Source organism: Rhipicephalus sanguineus, chromosome 9, assembly GCF_013339695.2.
Source record: "Rhipicephalus sanguineus isolate Rsan-2018 chromosome 9, BIME_Rsan_1.4, whole genome shotgun sequence".
Classification (NCBI taxonomy): Eukaryota; Metazoa; Arthropoda; class Arachnida; order Ixodida; family Ixodidae; genus Rhipicephalus; species Rhipicephalus sanguineus.
The window spans coordinates 89,759,191-89,779,642 of record NC_051184.2 but is presented as its reverse complement, the minus strand read 5'-3'; the positions used below and the strand labels follow the sequence as shown (position 1 = coordinate 89,779,642).

Here is a 20,452-nt window from a genome sequence, read left to right as displayed (position 1 = left end):
CAGTGAAGCAAATACAATAGTTAGCAATAGTTTAAAAAAAACAAGAAGAAAAAAACAATAGACTGCAGTTACACCATAAAGTGTTCCGAAACTGCAGACTCTAACGGAGCGTGGTCCTAAGTATAGCAGCGACGGATTTAGAAAGTTGCTGAACACTTTTTACCGGCACGTGCTTTGTACCAATTTCCAAGTTCACACGGCTAATTGGAGAAGGAAAAACCTCCACTCGTGTACCATTCAGGTTAGCGCAAGGATGGGCTTCATTTAGACCACAGCGCAAAATTGGGGGACGCTTAAGCTTCGCCTTTAAGAGTTGAACGCGATAGCGATATCCTGCCCCTAGTGCGCACTTCGAACACTACGAGTGTTCAACAGCATGCGCGCAATAAGGTGTGTGCCTTATGTAATGGGTAGCATGCTTTAAACCAGAAGCAATTATGCGCGAGAAACTTTTTCGAAGTTGCGATGCACCCACTACGTGGTCTCAAGGGAATACGCGTAGTAATGTGTGTGCCTTTTGTAATGGGTGGCTGTCTTTAAACCACCAAGTCGTTATGATAATGACGTGGTGTGACGCCCGACGGCAATGTACGCTTGAACCACGCAATATTACTGCGATATTGCATCTCGTACTGTGACACCTGTATACAGGACGCGTATTTTTGGGAAGCATGAAAGTTACTTTCAGGGCAGCTCCAAGCAGAGGCGTGACTGTGTGGTAGAACACCTGCTTGCCACGCAGACGGCCTGCAGTGTTCGATTCTCACTCGGACCCAACATTTTTATTATTTATTTTATTTGCAGCTTTTTCGATTTTTCGGTCATGGACAAGGTGATGATTTTTCGCTCACAACCAAGGGTGCCGACGCCGACGGCGGAATTTCTGCGATACGAGCTCTTTAACGCTATCGCGTTAAAACTTCGCGATCCTGTTTTTTACTCGGTAATGTTCACCGCGTGGCCTAGCTTGAAGGACGTTCGCGATGCCCCCTTCGTCTCTTTTCTTTTTTTGGCTATCACTGAGGCACTCCATCTTGTCGTCTGTATATCACGGCGCGTGTTTACGAATTCTCCCTTTCTGGGCAGTGTGTTTGCCTGCTTTCCCGGACGATATGTACACGTGCTCAATCTGCCTGGACGTTCAACGCAGCGGGTACCTGTTTTCGAGTCCCCAGAAGGAAAGTAATACAGCGATCGAGAGTCCTGTGGACGATTTTTTTTTTACGGTGAGGAGGAAAGTAGCCTCAAACCAGCGCGATTTTGCCGGCGCACAGCTTTCCGTTTTGCTGTGCTGTACGTCTGCATACTGCGATTTTTCCCGACGGAGGCTTGCATATTTAATCAATCAATCAATCAATCAATCAATCAATCAATCAATCAATCAATCAATCAATCAATCAATCAATCAACCAACCAACCAACCAACCAACCAATCAATCAATCAATCGGTCAATCAATCAATCATTCATTCATTCAATCAATCGATTTTTGTTTTTTCTCAATAAACTGCACAAGATAAAGATATACAGAAGGAGGTCCCGTGGCGTAAACGGAATTGGGACCTCATGTACGTTGTAAATGTAAATGTTCGATTGGCAATAACAGTGGCAAAGTTAGTACGCTTACAAAATTATAAATAATGAGATAAAGTTATAAGCAAATCACGATATCAACAAAACAGCATTTGTATCAGCGGTAATTGAAACTAGCTACAAATAACGTGAAAAATAAAAAAAATAAAAATAAGCAACGACTTGACGAGAGAATTACAGGTCGAGGAAAAACACATTTGTACAGAAGAGTGAATCTCACATAAAGTTCCTTCAATTCACGGCGAAATCTGTGACTTTTTGTATTCTTATTACAAATGATAATGTATTCCATAATGACGCGGCTGCACAGTGAACTGTCTGTTTACTATAATTAGTGCGTATTTCGAGTATATTCAGGAATATCGTGGTACCCTTGGAAAATTCTACTATTCTCACTTGCTTCGTACGTAAATGCTGCGAAGTCAGATGACTTCAAGGTCGATGGTACCGTATTTATTCGAATCTAAGCCGATGTTTTTTTTTTTTTTTCGAAAAAAACGATATGCGATAGTGTGTGTGTGTGAGGGGGGGGGGTGTCGGCTTAGATTCGAGTACAATTATTAATTTTTTTCTTTTTTCTGGCCTTGCGAATTTCGATGGTCGGCTTAGAATCGGGGCCGGCTTAGATTCGAGTAAATACGGTCTATACTGCTGCGCTCTTTTTGGATGCAATAGAAGGTTTTCTTTAGAGGAAATGACACATGTATAACCCAACAATGTGATGTATATGACATCTTCAACCGCTGCAATTCTGCAAATGCACTCTTCAGTCTGCACCGCTTTCCAGCGTATATTAAGACTAGCTTTTTTTTTTTTGTAATACAACGGACCAACGTAAGCTGTTTATCACGCAAAAATGGCGGCGTCGAACTTGAAGTCACCGCATATTCGCTTGTCTGAAATCCCGCGGTGATTTTGCACGGTGCAAGCCTGTGCAGCACATCGCAAAGCGCGTGTCTCTGCAGGGTTGGTTCATAAAGCGCCCCAACTCTGTCGTTGTTTTTGTCGCCTTGATAGTGCCTTGTCGCCTTGATAGGTGAGCGATTCAATAACAAACGTGGTACGTGTGTTACGTAATTCATGCGGTTTGTTCCCTAAAGTGATTAGGCAACAACTTCTTTAGCGAGGTATTATCAGACAATTATGCATTTCAAATTCTCGCGCAATTATTGCCGCACTTCGAAGCCGCGTCCTCATTCTTAGCATCTCGGCGGCATGGCCGCTTAGCCACTATGGAGCCGGTTGTAAATCCTGCATTTCAAGTTTAAGTCCGGCAAGAAGCTATAGATGTAAGTCCTGAATTTGCATATTTTAGTGCTGTCGTCTTCCTCGGCACTGGTCTCCTTTTTTTTCTTTTTTTTTTCACCTCGTTCACACTGTTAAAACGAAAAACTTGAAGGACGCTTGCGCTTCGCCTTCGTGAGCAGAACGCGATAGCGTGATTGTGCCCCTTTCGCATCGCCTTCTCATTCGCCAGCTGCATTCTTCGCTTCTCGCTGGACGCCTCTGCCGTGCCGCGAGGAAACGATTGTCTGTACGCGTAGCATTGGCTGTTTTAATCTAGCCTAGAATGACTACTGCAAGTGAAGTTGCGAAGTGCCCAGTACGCCATAGTTCATCATTTTGCGAATTACCGAACCGCCTACTACGCCTCCGTAAGGCATTACCCTTATGTATGCAACTACACACTTTGTTGATGCTGTCGCTGACAATGATTAATTATGCCTGAGCGCTTTGTAATAGACGGGCATTTAAAGCAACCACCAGTTGCGCAATTCACATGGTGTGGCGCCCGGTGTGATTCTACGTTTCCGCAATTTGTTAACGCGACTCCTCGCACCGCATGGCTCCTTTGTATGTATTCTTTTTTTTTTTTTCGAATGAGGTAAGAGCACAGGCGTGACTCTGTGGTAGAACATCTGCTTGCCACGCAGAACGCTTGGGTTCGATTCCGGCTTGAACCAATGGTTTTCATTTTTTGCACCTATTTAGATTTTTCGTCGACAAACTACGCCGACTTTTCGCTTCACAAACTAACGACGCCGGCACCGGCATTTCTGCATCGCAACTCGTATCGATTCGGCACGTTCCGCTGAGGAATCGAACGTCGTATTGCGAGAACAGGAGCACATGATACGTCATTCCCTGGTTCTTATTGTCGCGGTTGACTGTGCCATGTCAGCCGCGTACGCGGTATGAGCAGCGATTGAGTAGGCGTGTTACCGGTCGGGTATAACGGGCAGTTGTGTGTATGCGCGCCCAACCCGGGTGGTACCGCCCCGTGATTGCCGTATCATCCTTTGTCCGCGACGACGACACGGCTACGCGTCTGAAAAGAGGGTTGCGAGAGACGCGTCGGGATAGGCGATGGAGCTGGCCTACGCAAGCGCGCCGACATACTACACACACGTTACCCAGCTCGCGCACACACAAAGGGATTTGACGAGGCCTCGGAAGCCGAGAAGGCCTTCTTCTTCAGCGTCGTCGAGAAATGGGAGTTCTTTTGAGAAGCGACCTTGGGGGAGGGCCGGCGGAGGCTTGGGGCGCTTCGTGCAGGCCTGCTCAGTGACTGGACGCGCACAAACAAGCCACGGGCGGTTGCGGCACGTGCGCATACGCTGCTGCGACTGTGGTTGGCACCCGTTCGTGAAGCGAGGACAGTGACCCACTTTGGATGAAGGATTTTGTTGTGTCACATGTACCCTGTGTGTTTTGTCTTTCTATCTGCCTGCTATAGGGGTGGCTCGTGGGCTCTGTATGTCCCGCTGCATGAATGCAGAGGTCGAGGGTTCGATTCACGGTCATGGAGGCTGCGTCTATGTGCCTCTGCCTGTCTCGTGGCACAGAGGTGTTCTGCTGCTTGATGTTGAGGTCGTGTCTTCACGTTCGAAAATTCCAGGGGGCAATAGGTGGGTTGCAGCCGTCCTACCTGTCGCGCCTTCCGCTCTTTCGCCCTGGCTGTCCAGCGAGTTCGATATTCCTTCAGTACCCGCAAATACAAACGCTCCACCAGACTAAATGCGCACTTGTGAACATTCAAGCCCGTTGGGCATTACGTCCTGGCGAATGCGTTTTTGGTCTCGTTAGCTTTACCGTCTCCGTGTACACGTTGTTTTATCGGCCATTTCGTCTATCGCCTAGCCCGTATGTCATTCCGTCTCGTTGGGCATTGTCTCACTGGACATTCAAGCCCTGAATCCGCTTCTTATTGGCGCTTTGGAAAGTCAAAAGTCACTCAGTCATTCATTTTCAACTGTTGCAGAATTAAGTTTTCCCTCTCGTGTTTTACTGAAAGCCTTATATGCCTCATCAAACGTGCAAATTGACCGTCGGCGGCGTCAATACGAGTGACGTCAAGAATGATCACTTGCTGACGTCACCCTATGGCGCCGTCATGACGTCACTATGACGTCACCTAACGTGACGTCATCACACGCAATTGTCGCTTGGTCATAGGTGGGCCGATCCAATGCCACCTAGAAAAATATTCTAGAGGGTGCTGGTCGATCCCGGAGACAGGGAAAAACCACGTTAGGTGCAGAAATCTTTCAGAGGGAACGGGGGAGGAGGATTAGGACATCGACTGAGAACAATAAGATGGCGGCTTTCTCCTTCTAATCCTCTTAGGCGTATGCATAAGGGACCCACAGTTTTTCAACCCGCACGTTTTTAGCATGATGTGGATGTTGCTGAGACCCTGTACGCCTTCTCATCAAGATACCTTGGAAACTGCGACTAGCGTAGAATCTCTACAGGTGTGCAGCGAGGCCAGTATACATATCAGGCAAGAAATATCGGGAAAAAAAAACTGGACGCAACGTCCTCCCTGTCCTATTTGCAGGCCATGCCCGATAACATTTGCTAATAGCTGCACGCGTGTAGCTAGGAAGGTGCCGGACGTCCGCGCCCGAGTTTATCTTCGTTGGCGATGCAGACGGGCAGCTTACAGGCGCCAGAGTCGTGATTATAGTGCTGGCCCGGTAAAGTCCGTGGCCGCTTGTTTTCCCTAAGCAGCCCATATAGTTCGAGTGCCGATTGTCTAAAAACGGCCTCGCACGTAGCACGTACTGTTGTGCGATAGCTCGGATACATTTACCATAACGCGTTCTTTTCCTTCCTGCAGCGTTTTCGGGACGGCCTGGTTGGATAAGCAATGCAACACGACGAAAGCCCGATATGATACAATACAAGTAGCCGTTGAACAAATTTTCACGCAGTTCTTGCTAGCCGTGGGGCTATTCCGAGCTGTGGAGTTTCCTACGAAACCAATGCAGGGAAGGCTGGCGCTTGTTACTACGGGAGCTATTGCAGATGCGGTGGTTGGTGGGGTTTTACTTCCCAATGTGACTCGTGCTATGGAAGACGCCGTAGTGGAGGACTTCGGTTAATTCCGACCAGCTGGGGTTATTTACAACGCACGTGCAGTACACGTGCCTCTATAGCGTATCACTTCCATTGAAACGCGACCGCCGCTGCCGAGATTTGATAGCTTGTTTACTCGAGGGCACATTCCAGAGGCGTGCGACATGTCTATAGAACAAATTTCAGCCGCTAATTATGGATGCTAAGGTATACGCTGCCCGCGGGACAAAGCGAGCGCGCACTCTCCCCCCTTGCAGCAACTGACGCTTCTGGATACGACTAAACACGGTCTTTATGACTTCAAATGACCTTCTGACATTCCTGAGTGATCTTTTCTCCACAAGATTTGACTTTGTAAATACGGTATAGCCGGCTGTGATTGCGCTTGTGCTCCCTTCGAAGTAGCTCATGGCGCTTCGCTCGGCTAAACCTGTTGAGGTCGCTCGTTCGATACCTCTAGCGCATTTCCTTGGAGTCTAAATGCAAGAGCGTTCGCGCCACTTTTGAGAGAATCTCCGATAGACTAATACCCCTGACACACGGCAAATCTAATGTCATTTACAACAAATGACATAAGGTGAACTTAATGTCATTTTACCTGCCTGCTGTCGCACGACGAAAACAAATGTCATTTTAAAATGATGACCATGACCTTAGCCCTCCTGAGCCGTGACGTTGGGAGGAATAAAAATCCATTAAAACTTGCATCTCACATGCGTGTATCCTCGAAAATGATTTTCTATCACTAAAAAGCTGCTCAAAGGATATAAACGCAGCCGTTTTACACAACTTGCCACAACTGTACGACACAAACGAACTCAAGCCAAGAACCATTGTAAGAAACCTTATGCCAAGAACCAATCGAAAACCAACATGGCCGGCGATATGAACGGGCGTTGGTACAGTGAACCGAAGCGTGGGAGCACGACTGACACTCTGGCTGAGAAACGAGACGGCGGCAGCTAATTCGTGTAGTCACCACCTTGATCACCAAAACACGTGCAATCAGACGATCAACACCCGCGATACGGGCAACAACAAGAGAGCACGAATGAAACATGGCCGGCGTCCAGCCGCTGTAGTTGAGAGTAACTTTCTTTTAGAAACTCTCACGCATGCTGTTACGCCATCAAACCAGTAATAAGTTAATCTAGTAAAGAATAAAATATTTATGAATTACAAAAGTTACGCACACATAAGTCAACAGTCATCTCCCTAAAAGGTCCCTGGCGTCGACACTACGCATTCGGTCCGAAATCGAATGCGAATCTGTTTCGGGAACTCATTCGACAGGAAATGTCATTTTCATCGAATGGCATTACTTTCCCCGTGTGACAGCAAACAAATGACATTACAAACGAATGGCATTAGCTGTAAATGACATTAGATTTGCCGTGTGACAGGGGTATAAACTAGACCGGATAAAGTGGAAGAAAACGTGTTCCCCACTCTTGCACGACACTGTAAGGTGCTGTATTCTTCCAGGCACAAGGCGTCTGTAGTCTGATACAACAAGAGTGTGTGTGTGTGTGGGGGGGGGGGGGGGGGCTTAGAAATCTTGCACTAAGCAGATCTCAGTGGCGGTCATACATGCAAGGCTTTACCAGGAGTCGCCAGCGACACGACAGTTCTTCACAAGTGCTACTACTACAAATACCACCATTACTGCTATACTACGCATTATACTACTACTACTATCTGTGACTGCTACGCACTACCACTGTACTACTATTGCTACTACTGTGAGTGCTGCAACCACCACTGCTACCTCTAACGCTGCCACTACTACTACTGCTGCTGCTGCTGCTGCTGCTACTACTACTACTACTACTACTACTACTACTACTACTACTACTACTACTACTACTACTACTACTGCTACTACTACTACTAACGCTGCCACTACTACTACTACTGCTGCTGCTGCTGCTACTACTACTACTACTACTACTACTACTACTACTACTACTACTACTACTACTACTACTACTACTACTACTACTACTACTACTACTACTACTACTACTACTACTACTACTACTACGACGACGTCGGCGGCAAAAATGGCCTCATAGTTCGAAATTATCACTGTCTTCCTTAGGTGAATGTTCAGCTGAAACATCAGACTTCTGTGTAGATCGAAACATATGCAAGTGCAGATTAGGTACCTAATGTAGGAAACACTGATCTTGTATAGTTGTACCAAAGCACACTTCGTTTCGTCCTTTCCGAGGCGACCATGTCTCGCCACTGTGACCCGGTGCAGCCGTGGGGACGGTTGTTATCTCCGCCGGGAACATTGTCTCGACCGTGTGTGTGTGTGTTGAGAGGACGAAAAGAGATAGCGGGCTAATCTCGGCGCCGCTGCGCTCGCATTCCGTTTCTCTTCCTCTTATTGTTTCAGCTCGGTTTCGTTTACCCGCGGTCGAGGAACGAACGGACGTTCAAGGTGACCCGATTTGTGCTTCTTTGCTAGTACGCTGCGCGCGCTTTGATCGCCGTTTCGTTGCGGCCGTCATCGACGCGTATCCAACGGTGTAGCGTTGACTCTGTGCGCATGAGCTCAACTCTCTAGCCATCGGTGGTTCATGCTAAAAGACTGGTCGTGCAAACACAGACACAGGGGAGAAGTCAAGGCACCACAAACGCCGACTGACAATTGCAAAGGCGCACAACGGCGGAAAAGAAAGAAGGCACGAAAACCTACCTGCGCATGCCCAGGCATTAGGCGATGCCTATCAATCCGGCATGCGTGGGGGTCTACGTGAGAGATAACTGTTAAGGCATTTCATCTGTATGCAAGTTAATCGACGGTTGGCTCACGCATGCGCTGCCACTATGATGCTTCATCCATTAGACGCGTTTATTCATTTCCGTGCCTGTACAAAACTGAGAATTCATTGAATTTAGGCGTGCATTTACACTTTCGACAATGTAAAGGTAAATTAAATGGTGTGCCTCCGATTAGCGATCTCTTATGTTCCAGTAATCTCTGGTTAACATATGAATACATACCAACTAGCTCAGCTCTCTGTTCTTCTAATCGGTGGGCCGTCATGCATGTTTGAGCGAGGAGTGCACATTCGCCCGTGGCGGCCAATATGCCCTCGCTGATACGGAGAGCATGGCGGAAAGCTGATTAAAACGGCATAGATGCAAAGACAAGGCAGAGTATAACTGTTAGGATTTTACGTCCCAAAACCACGACATGATTATGAGAGACACCGTAGTGGAGGGCTTCGGAAATTTCGACCACTTGAGGTTCCTCAACGTGCGCATAAATCTAAGCGCCCGGGCCTCCAGCATTTTGCCTGTATCGGAATGCGGCCGTCGCGGCAGGGATTCGATCCCGCGACCTTCTGGTCAGTAGTCGAGTACTGTAGAAAAGGTTAGGAACATCTCTACTCGAGAGAAGTCTAATTAGGTCACGGATTAGGCTATCGCCGATACATTATCCTGTACGTATGTGCATCATGTTACTCCGTTAAGCAAATGGGCGGTACGCAGAAGCAGATGAAAGCACCGTCTTCGGAAATTGCGGCGGATTCAACGCGCGCTTGGAATCTGTGTGCAGCGAGAAGACTATAGCAGCACCCAGCGGCGCGGTCAGGAAAGTCCTGGAGTGTTCGCAAAGAGAGAGCATCACTTTAATACTGCTGGTCAGTCGGTCAAGAGCCTTTCCCGTTTCGATCTGCTGGATAAGTCTACGCTATTCCGCTCTGGTTACTCCGACCCAAGCCAGAGCAAACCAGAACGCTGGGGGGAAAACCTGCAAACCCTCTCCACTTTTCCATCTATATCTGTCGTCTGTGTAAGTCCGTCTTTCGCCTCTATGTTGCGGGTTCGATTCCCAGCGACGGCGGCAGCCTCATTTTGATGGGGACTCATTGCCTGATTCTCTTTTGGGGCGTTGAACCCCGTAAACCGGGGGCCTCAAACACGCGGCCCGGCCCCCACATGACTGCCTTCGGTTCCACATTTTTGTTCCTAATAGTTATGTTCATGAACTACACAGACGTGACTAGTGTCAAGCATGTTTTTCGTGAGGCACGACGTGTGGCCACCATGTTTTTAAACATAACCGTGGCACAGAAACTCCATATTTCAGGATTGGTGCCCAGATTTCAGTCATTCTCGATGTCCGTATCGGTGTGTTGAATCCTGATGCCAAATCCCCTTCAAAAATGAGCCATGTATGAGATGTAGGAAATGCCTTCTTTCAAATGGCAACGTTGGCTGACATTTTATTCAATGTCATCCGCCACACCCCCCCACCTTCCCCGCTCCAATTTTTTTATTTTTATTTTATTATTATTATATCCTCAAAGATCCCGTATGGGACTTTACATGAGGGGTGGGCGACATGAAATGGCGATATCGATGAAGGTGTATGTTAGGATGTGGTTGAGTCTCTACTTCATGGTTGGCATTTTTGAATTTTGTTCTCTGTCCTGGCAATTGCGGGAGACTAAATTTTGCGATTGCGTCCCGCTATCTGAGGTGAGCTCGATGACCCTTGCCATAAACCAACCAGCCAAGCAACTGCTGGTGTCTGTAAGTTATCGTTAATAAAAAAGTGCAGATGTATCATTCAAAAGGCGTGTCTTTAATGCGAAAAAGCTAATGCACATAACTGTCTGCAAAAATGCATCTGTGTGGGGTTCTGTCGTGCAATGGTGCGGCAGGCCATTAGATTTGAATAAAGGATGGAGAAAAAAAAAAGCGCCTTCAGTAAAAAAAAAGGAAGAAAAAAAAGGCGATTCCATTCTCGTTGCCAGAGATGCAGCGATGATTCTTTTCGTTCGAATAGCATGACGTAAATAATGGCAGTGGCTCGTATATGTTCACCAAAGAACCAACGTCTCCATGCACGATGTGTACAGCAAACGAGTGGGCGGAGTCTCGTAGCGCGATTTGTGACCACTCTTGCTCTTTTGATGCGGCGATGCGCGGTTGCTTGTTTAGCCGCGCGTGGTGAGACGGCCGTCGTTACGCGTGGCTACCGCGACGGCGCGTATCCGTGACGTCTTCGTTTGATGCTTGACCGATGCAGTTACGGTCATAGGCGATCATGTTGTTTGCTTTAGAAAAGCGAGAGAGAGAGGGAGCGTTTATTTCTGTCTGTCCATCGCAGATGGGAGGGGGGGGGGGGACGAAGGCTGTTAGGGTTAACAATGGCTTCAGCCCGAGTAGAAATGTAGAAATGAATAACAGGCACTCAGTGAAATGTCAATAGAAAAATACCTGTCAAGGGACAAAATGGCGTGAGCACGTTTCCTATTAGGTGGAAGCTGCGCGCATGTAATATATCCGTGTGTGTGTGTGTGTGTGTGTGTGTGTGTGTGTGTGTGTGTGTGTGTGTGTGTGTGTGTGTGTGTGTGTGTGTGTGTGTGTGTGTGTGTGTGTGTGTGTGTGTGTGTGTGTGTGTGTAAGAAGTGCAGGCGCACAGGCAAAAACAAGGCAACAAGACATAACGCCACGTTTCAACCGGGGACCGCGCTCTTGAAAAAGACCGGTCCCCGGCCGTCGAAACGTCGCGTAAGTGCCTTTTTTCTTTCTCTTTTTTTTTTTTAGGTGCGCCTGCACTTATTAATTCTTAGTCACCGGATCGAGGCAACCGAAGCTCTATGTATGCGTGGAACTTCCACCTGTTACGCCACGCTTAAAGGCCAACTCCGGCGATTTTTCGAGGTCGATGGATCTCAATAAAATTCGCTGGGTACGCTCATTTGCGCGTTTCCGTCATTTGTGCCAAATTACAGGCTTGAGACATGCGCAGATTGTTTGAAAATGAATTTTAAAGATTGTCTGCAAACACCCTGGCTTCCCACAATTATTGGCAACATTGCGTCTGTGACATCAGTATTGGGAAGGCGGCGGAAGTGACGCAGCCGAGGACACCGCTAACTTCGGCGCTTAGGCCGCTACAGCGAGCGTCTGCTGTGCACAAGGCGACAGACAGCGTTGGTTTGGCCGGCGCTTTGCTGGTCGTCCCGGCTGTCACAGTTTTCATACTCCGCGCCGGCGTGACCGGCATGCCTTGCACGACTTCCGGTTCGTTCGTAACAACGTCTACGTCATACCATAGTCCCTCAATACTTTTTTATGGTCACGAAACTTCGGGCCAAGTTTGGTATAGGGACATAGTCTCCCGCCAGGGGCGTTAGTGCAGACAAGGGGGCTTTCAACGCGGCCGCTTAAACGGTTTTTTGATGCGTCAAGAGGTTTCCGCGGCGGCGACTCGCTCTGGTGGCTTCACGGACATATTTCCGTGGCTTTTTTATATACTGCTCACCCATCGCGTATAGGCAGCGTACTCGTATCTGCGCGTAGCGGCCATAAATGTCTGTTCGGTTGCGGCAGTGTTCCTTTCGATCGCGGCGAAATCGGCGTGCAGCCACGCCCTGCACGCTGATTTAGCAAAGACTGCTCGGTCATGCCTATTTGACGCTTTTTATTTTCCACGAGGCTGTAGCCGACGTCAGCGGAAGAACCGCCACCAACACAGCCGTACGTACGACGGGCGTGAATCCCGTATCTTCACCAAAAAAACGTACTGACGCGCGCAACTTACGCGATGATACTTGCTCCCGGCGATTTATCCATGCTTTGAAAAAAGACTTAGCTTAAATTCCTCTGAATATACATGACCGAGTCGAACGTTACTGGTGCGCCACCGACGCTCGGCGTAGGAAATACCATGTTAGAGAAAAAAATTGTAGACGGCCCATGCGTCGCTAAGTTCTGTCTCGGGCAGACTGCACGTACAAAACTCTGAAGTGAAATCACAACAATATTGTAATAATACGAGAAAAAACTCTGATAACGCTTTTACCAGCCTCGGTGGCTAAGCAGCTAAGGTGTGCTGCTAAACATGCTTGTTGAAGCGCTCGCATTCCAGGGAGATGAAGCGCAAAAAACATGTGTACTTAGATTTACAGGCACATTGCAGAGCCACATGGCGTAGTTTCTTTTTTTTTCTTTCTTGCAAAATGGCTAAGGACCCTTGCACTCTGCGAAGTGCCAAGCGACTGTATAATGTATTTTCCCCAGCCATGCTCTACAGCAGCTTCTTTCTCTTGGACGAAAGTTGAACAAGGGTCTTGTGCAGCTGTTTGATCTAGAGGAAATATTCAATCCTTTTAGCACCTTATTAAAAGGTGAAAGCCAGTGGGCTTCATCTATTCTATATATTCATAACAAACAATAAATTGCTGGCTATAATCATTTTATTTTGAAAGCAGAAACTGAAGGCAAAACAGTGAAGAACTTAGCAGCACAAACAACTGTTCCGAAGCGCTGCACACAGCCTCCTCTGTTTTGCAAGCTTTGTCCTCAGCCTTGTTTACTGTCGGCATACTTTCTGCAGAACAAGGGGAAAAACACAAAGGTTTACGAAATCGATCACGTTTGCTCAACTTGCGTTATAATCAGCGTGCCGAGGAACACAGAAGAGCAAGCCGCGTAAAACTGCAATATTTACCATGATTTACTGCATCCAATTCCTCGGAGACGTCCACGCGGATCCTCTGCACAGCATTTTCCCCACTGGAATCCTCCGAAGACTCCTGACGACGCTTGACAGGCCGCCTGTGAGGCAACTGCCGAGATGCTGGCTTCTTTTTGGCCAAGTAAGCCGGGAGACATTCAAATAATCGAGGTAAAGCGCCGGCCCTCAGCTTCACTCTTTCGCGCGGGCAACCTCTTCTATAACGCATTCGTCTTCGCGAATAATGTCCTCGTTATAGAAATGTTTTTCGCATGCTCGAACGTTTGGTGAACTGAACGAGAATGCGCCCGTTTCTTTACGTGGTATCGCCCGCCTCCACTGCTCGCGGCTTTCGGGGTCGCTGGGGAACACAAACAACGATACTTTTCAGCGGTTCCTATAGCCGGAGCGACAGTGCGGCACACAGCATGTCTTGGTCATCGTTCGTGAAGCTGCCGCTAACTATTTGTCGCATGCGAAAATGGTCACAGGCACACACAGCACCGCACACACGCGATAAAACTACGCAAACAAAGCGAACACAGCACGCCGTCGCCGCGCTGGCCTTGACGAGCGCCTTGTTCGCCGGAGCGACCGTGCGGCACGCAGCACGTCTTCTGCATCGTTCGTCACGTTGCCGCTAAGTATTCGTCACGTCTGAATACGATAAGACGCACAGAAAGCACCGCACACAAGCGATAGAGCACGACACACAAAAGCAAACACACCACGCCGTCGCCTCGCTGACTGCTTCGACGAGTGCAGCGGGTGCCCCCCTAACACTGGCGGCGCCGCCCCGCGCTCAAAGTTGGCGGCACACAAAGCTCTCCCATAGAGTGACGGGGAAGTTTCGTGACCAGTAAAAAGTATTGAGGGACTATGGTCATACGTAGACAGTACACTCGGTTGGGTTTCGGTTTCGGTGTTGCGCTTTTTTGCTTATTTAAAATTATTCTCCAATTTGCCGAGTATTTCTGCTATCGGGCCCGTAACAGGAGCGTCTCAGGAACATAAAAGCACCATTACTTTGACATGGCCAAAAAATCGCCGGAGTTGGCCTTTAAGTTTGCGAACAGTGTCAACATCGGTGCAAGCGGCCTACGTTGTCATTTCATTAAAAAAAAGAAGTCTGTACTGCAGTTGTTGACCGTGCTTCTCATGTTCTCTTTGTCGCAGAGGAACAGCGGTGCCTCTCTGGGTTCTTCCTCCTCCTCCTCGGCCGATCAGCCTCAGCGGGGGGCGCCCTCACCCCCCGCCGTCGCCCCCCCTAGTAAGGTGGTGTCCCTGCCGGCGGGCGCCCCGGCCGCTCGCCTCTGCCACCTGGTGCGGCGTTCTGACTTCGACGGCTACGGCTTCAACCTGCACGCCGACAAGCAGCGCAAGCTGCAGTACGTGGGCGCCGTCGATCCCGGCAGCCCCGCCGAGGCAGCGGGCCTGCGCGCCAACGACACCATTGTCGAGGTGCGTGTCCCGCAATGAAATATCATTGGACTTCGTACTTAAGTTATTCGCAATTCTTCGCAAACGCACCTCCGCAACGCTAACACACACGCCTGCAAATATCGTTGACAGCAGACCGCTATCGCGGCTATATCCCTCGTCAGGGGCGTAGTCAGAAATTTTTTTCGGGGAGGAGGCACCCCCTTGATCTGTAGTGGGGACCGGGCAGGCAGATGTGGTCGAGTGTAATTTTCTGCTCTGTATGCTATGGCAAAAAAAAAAAAAATTCGGGGTGTGCCCCCCCCTCCTGGGCACGCCGCTGTCCCTCGTATAGAAGGGCGTTGCCTGAACGACCGCCTCAGGGAGCGTTCGTATAGTTTGGGGTGGTTTGCAGAGTCACGTGGCGACGTATTGCCAAAGCCGTTGATGCACGCCTGAATTTGAAAAATATGCAGTGCTCTGTAGACTCATGACGACCAAAGAACACGGGAAATAATGAGGAACAGAAATGACCAAGGCATATCGCCAGTGTATCAGTGTTCCGTCTATTGCCCTGTCTAAGAAAGAATTGTGTTTTCCAGGTGTAGCATGTGATAGCGACAGGTGAATGGTAATGTACGAGTTTTCAGTTTTGAATTTAACTGATGCGTTTCACCTTGTATGCTCACTAGTTATCACTTGAGGGTGTCGTGATTTGTAGAAGCGGAGTGAATGAGGCGCGCGGTTACCATTACAAATATGTGTCCGCGCGATAAACATTCACTTCGAAGTTAGCGCTTGTGTGTGTCGCAATTTTTTTCGTCCCTTGTTGCGGAAGTTCGCGCTAAAGAAGAATTCGTGGATTACCTAGTAGTCCGAACTTGCACATTGCTCGTATAGAAGATTACATGAGCTCGACTTGAGCGGTATACGTCGAGTCACAAGCCGAGCTGCTCAACTTGAGCGCCACGTCGGGTCAAAAACGTGAGCGCATGCAACCCGTTACGACCGCGTTTGACAATGCGTCCTGTTGTGCTGGGTTAGGCAGTTAAATCCACCCCTTGCAGGCGAGTTCACAGAACTCGCCTCGACAGTCACTCGGCCCGAGCTGCCCCAACCCATTACCCGAACCCGTTTACCGGATTTCATCTCGACAAGCTAACTCGGCGTTACATTGTCGCTTTAGAAAACACTGGCGCCTACGAATTCGTAACGACTTAACTTCAATTATATCGTCAACTTGACGGACTCATGAGCTGCCTTTGTATTCAAGTAAACGTCGCTCATTAACGCGATAAAATTTAGGCGAATTGGTTTGTTGAGGCGAAGTGGTTTCAAACGTCGGCGTGTCGATGCTCGAGATGCACGTAAACGCTACGGTAGATAAACTCGACTTCAGACTCGACGTGTTCGCGTCGAGTTTACAAAGACGAAACTATAGTCCTCGCGAATAACACTTGTACAGAGGTCGTCGTTGTTCGTCGGGCGGGTCGGAACGCATCGCCGAGCACTACGCGGTCAGTTAAGGAGCTGAACTGTACAGCTATTTCGCGATACCTTTTCTTGTGTGTCATGAAAATTATCTTGTTTTATTACCGTGGTTGTCACGCATTATTAGGCACATGTTTGGAACTACCTGCTGTGTTTACAGTGAGATTCTTTTGTTGCCTATTGTAACTGGTCTATATTTGCTGCGAACAACCCGCGGTGCTTTAATGTCACTGCGCAGTGCACTGAGCGCTGTTCGCAAACTACAAAAGTGCGAGAGTACACTTTTTTTTTTCTTTTTAGTGATGAGGGGAGAGCTGCAGTTCCGTTTACTGTATGAGCCCGAGTGATTGGAGCTTTACGTTTATAACGAATGCCGAATGCAACGAAGTAGGGCTGTACGAATATTCGAAAGTTTCGAATAACGCATAGAATAGTGCATATTCGAAATACCGAATATTTTTCGAATAATCAGCAACTACGAAAAATACTCGATGGAATGAGACGTCAGAAGAGTGAGGGGTAACTTTCGTTGTTTTAATAATTGAGTTAGCCAAATTCATGCAGCCCAAGTGCTTACAGGACTATCGACGCTATATTGATCGTAGGACGAAGGCGTTTCGCTTAAAACTCCAGTGTCGCCGAAGCGACAGTGTCATCAATCCACTATCTTCAGCATGACATTCATGATGATGTTAACTAATGAAAATTGCTTAATGTTTATGTACCAGATTTATATGAAAGCTGTTGACAAAGTACTACCTCGAATACTGTAGTCACTTCAGCCTGCAGTTACAAAATATTTCGAAGGCTCTAGTTTCTGCTGTATACGAGCTTCCCTCAGTTTAAGCAATTGTGATATTTTTTTGTCGGTTAGAAGTAGTCGTAATGTTCCTTTGCTAAAGCTTGTGAAGATTTGTTTCAAATAACATTGTGTAGAATTGTTGAGCTGTTGTGGAAGTTGTTACCTTATACCAGTCTAGGGCTGCTTTGAAAATGATTGCCTTAAGTATTCGAAAACTATTCGAACAGTATTCGATTTGTATTCGTATTCGATTTATTGTCATCACTATTCTATTCGTATTGGATTCGGTTCTAAAATTCACTATTCGCACACCCCTACACCGAAGCTATCTTCGAGTCGGGTGCGACTTCGTTATACCGAGATTTCCGCTGTATACGCACGTTTGCACAGTGTCGTGGTCGGCCGCAGGTGAACGGCGTGAACGTGGAAGGCACCAACCACCGGGACATCGTGGAGCGCATCAAGTCGGTGCCCAACGAGACTCGGCTGCTGGTGGTGGACGACGGCACGGCGGCCTGGTACCGCGAGCACGGTATCGCCATCCGCGGAGACCTGCCCAACGTGATTCAGCTGAGCAGCGTCAAGGCTGCCGCCCGGCGATCCAGCAAGCCCGCCGCCGTTGCGCAGGAAGTCGCCGCCGTACCGCACAGCGTGAGTTACGCTTTGCCCCACAGCCAGGCTCGTAGAAGTGGGGAGGGCTATCCCCCTCCCCCCCCCCCCCCCGAAATCGTCTATATTGCCATGTGCGTTTCTTATTATCACTTTTGCCGTATTCGGTTTTCGCCTCCAAAGACTGTCAGCGACGCTCAGCGCAAACCGCGCCTCATTGCTCGAGAAGCTTCGCGATTATTGTAGATCGTTTTGTTAAGATTGCGCGCGAGACGCGCACACTCGAGCTTATTCTAGCGCTTGCGCGATAACGCTGGAATATTCGACGGCACATGTATAAATGCCGACGCGCTTCACCGCTTGTCAGTTGATCGACGGCCGACGCTCTGTTCGCCGCTCTCGGTGCATACCGTGTGTATTGCTGTATATTAACTTTCCTTTTCTGGGCCCCAAGTTCGGCCAAATAAAGAGTTTCACCTTGGACACGTCGCCTGCGGTCTTTGTCGACGTCACGACCCCGTGACAATATATTATACTATTAGGAATATCCATCTCAAAACTAAAAACATAAAACTATTAATGAAATAGTATTTAAAAAGTCACATAATTTGCAAATTGTGATTTTTGATAATAATTGCTGAAAAATAGGAGCTTTACTGAAACAGTCAAGGTGAAGGGCGCGCGGAAGAGGAGAACAGACCCAGACTGCGCATGTCCGTTACTACGAGGACGCGCGTGCGAGGAGGATATTGACGTTGGTAGCAGCAGCCGCCAGTTTCAAGGTCAAACGCATGCACAAAGTCGTTTTCTGGGCTTGTACCGGGAAGATCAGAGTTGTCGCTCCAAAACGCAGGTGTAACATATAAAGACAGGAAGACGGCAGAGTAGATCAGAGAGGAGGCATGAGCAGCCTGCGTTCTAGTAGACGTAACAAGAGAAACAGAAATGGAAATGTACAGGCTATGTAATACATAGGGCAAGATAGCCGGCGCTCTGTTATAAAATGACGGAATGGCAGCCTAGGGAAGGGAAGTGCGGTCGAGGACAGCAGAAAATTAGGGGGCTGTGGTGAAACAAGGATATTCGCACGCATAAGGGGGTCAGGTGACGTAAGACAGCGATAATTAGAGGTCGCTGGAAGGGGCGCCTGTGCTGCTTTAGGACTATAAAATACGATCATTATATTGATGATTTATTACTTTAATTACTCGTAATAAAGGAATTCGTATTACGCAAGTAGTGAGTATTTAAGTTACCGTGGTAAAAAATATGTACAGAAGCAGTAAATGAATAATCTGTCGAAATATGAGCATAAATGTTGCGAGATTCAAGTATAAGGTATGCTTCCGTATCGAAATTGCAGGTCATCATTCAGCGTCACAAGGGATGTACAGGCGCGCTCAATATGACTTGCAACACCGGAGCGCGTGGCCTCATGAGTTTAATGAATGCACATGGCTTCAACTTGCTTAATTTTTGTAATTATTATTATTTCCTTATTTGGGAACTTCCCGGAGTAAGAGAACAGCGTTTAGTTGTAGAAATAAGGGCTAGTGGAAGGAATGGGAAATCTTTAAACTCGTGAGGCCACACGCTCCCGTGTTGCAAGTCATATTGAGCGCGACTGTACACCCAAGAGAAAAAGTTTGCGGGGCATGAAATTTTCGACAAAAGCTATAGTCTCGCTTTGTCTGGGTACATAACCTCCACATAAATGTTCCAGCCTGTAGTTGGTATTGCAACCTATATATTCAGCAGCTAGGTTAGAAGCATTACACACTAACAGAACAGAAATCGTTTGTGGTCGAGCCAAGGTTCCCTAAACATTTGCTGTTTGATGTACATCTTAAAAGTGTGGAGTATCGGGCTGGTTCGCGTTTTCGCATGGCGGTCAAGTCAAACACAATTAGAAGACACGGGAAGACAAAGCGTCTCCGTCGGATATTTGTGTATCGTGCGCCTTGGTTCTACAGCACCTGACAGATGCAATCCGTTCAGGTGGCCGCTCCTGTCGGTGCATAAACATTGTATCGTCGTTCGTACGCGCATGTTGTCAGCTGTGGTAACCGAGCTTGTGTAACTGGAACGCTAACGACCCAATTTAATGGACCACCACCGCATTCTATAGGGTCCCAACATGATGACTTTGCATTCTGAGGACCTATAGCAACATGGGCCAGTCCTCTGTTGTGCTTTGTCTTCCGTCCCGCCTGCGCCATCCGAGATTGCGATTTCTTTTTTTCCGCCACTGTCATTGTGGCAATGCGCAGGTTTAGCTCATAGTTAATCAGGAAGTGTAACCGATCAGCTCAGTTCTGTTCTGTTCTGGCCTGCTCTGGTCTAGTCTATTCTAGTTTAACCTGTTCTAATAAGGTCAGCTCAGTTATGTCATGTTCTGGCCTGTTCAGGTATAGACTAGTGTATAGTCTAGTCTAGCATAAGCTGTTCTAACCAGTTCTGCTCAGTTCTGTCCTGACCTGTTCTGGTCTAGTCCAACTTGTTCTGATCAATTCAGCTCAGTTCTGTTCTGGTCTAGTCTAGTTTAGTTTAACCTGTTCTAATCAGGTCAGCTCAGCGCAGTTCTGTCCTGGCATGTTCTGGTGTAGTGTAGTCTAGTGTAACCTGTTCTAATAAAGTCAGCTCAGTTCTGTTCTACTCTTGTCTGGCCTCTTCTGGTCTCTCTTGTTC

General features: G+C 48.0%; 1 protein-coding gene across 3 annotated transcripts in view; it reads left to right on the top strand.

Moving 5' to 3' along the window:
- LOC119405995 (Na(+)/H(+) exchange regulatory cofactor-like protein nrfl-1) overlaps window positions 1–20,452 on the top strand; it is a 144,098-nt gene that overhangs the window by 70,124 nt on the left and 53,522 nt on the right. For all 3 annotated transcript variants that reach the window (XM_037672819.2, XM_049419280.1, XM_037672817.2), the window contains exons 2-3: window positions 14,620–14,904; window positions 17,564–17,806. In XM_037672819.2, the coding sequence (XP_037528747.1) occupies window positions 14,620–14,904; window positions 17,564–17,806 (528 nt within the window). The remainder of the gene's footprint in view (window positions 1–14,619; window positions 14,905–17,563; window positions 17,807–20,452) is intronic.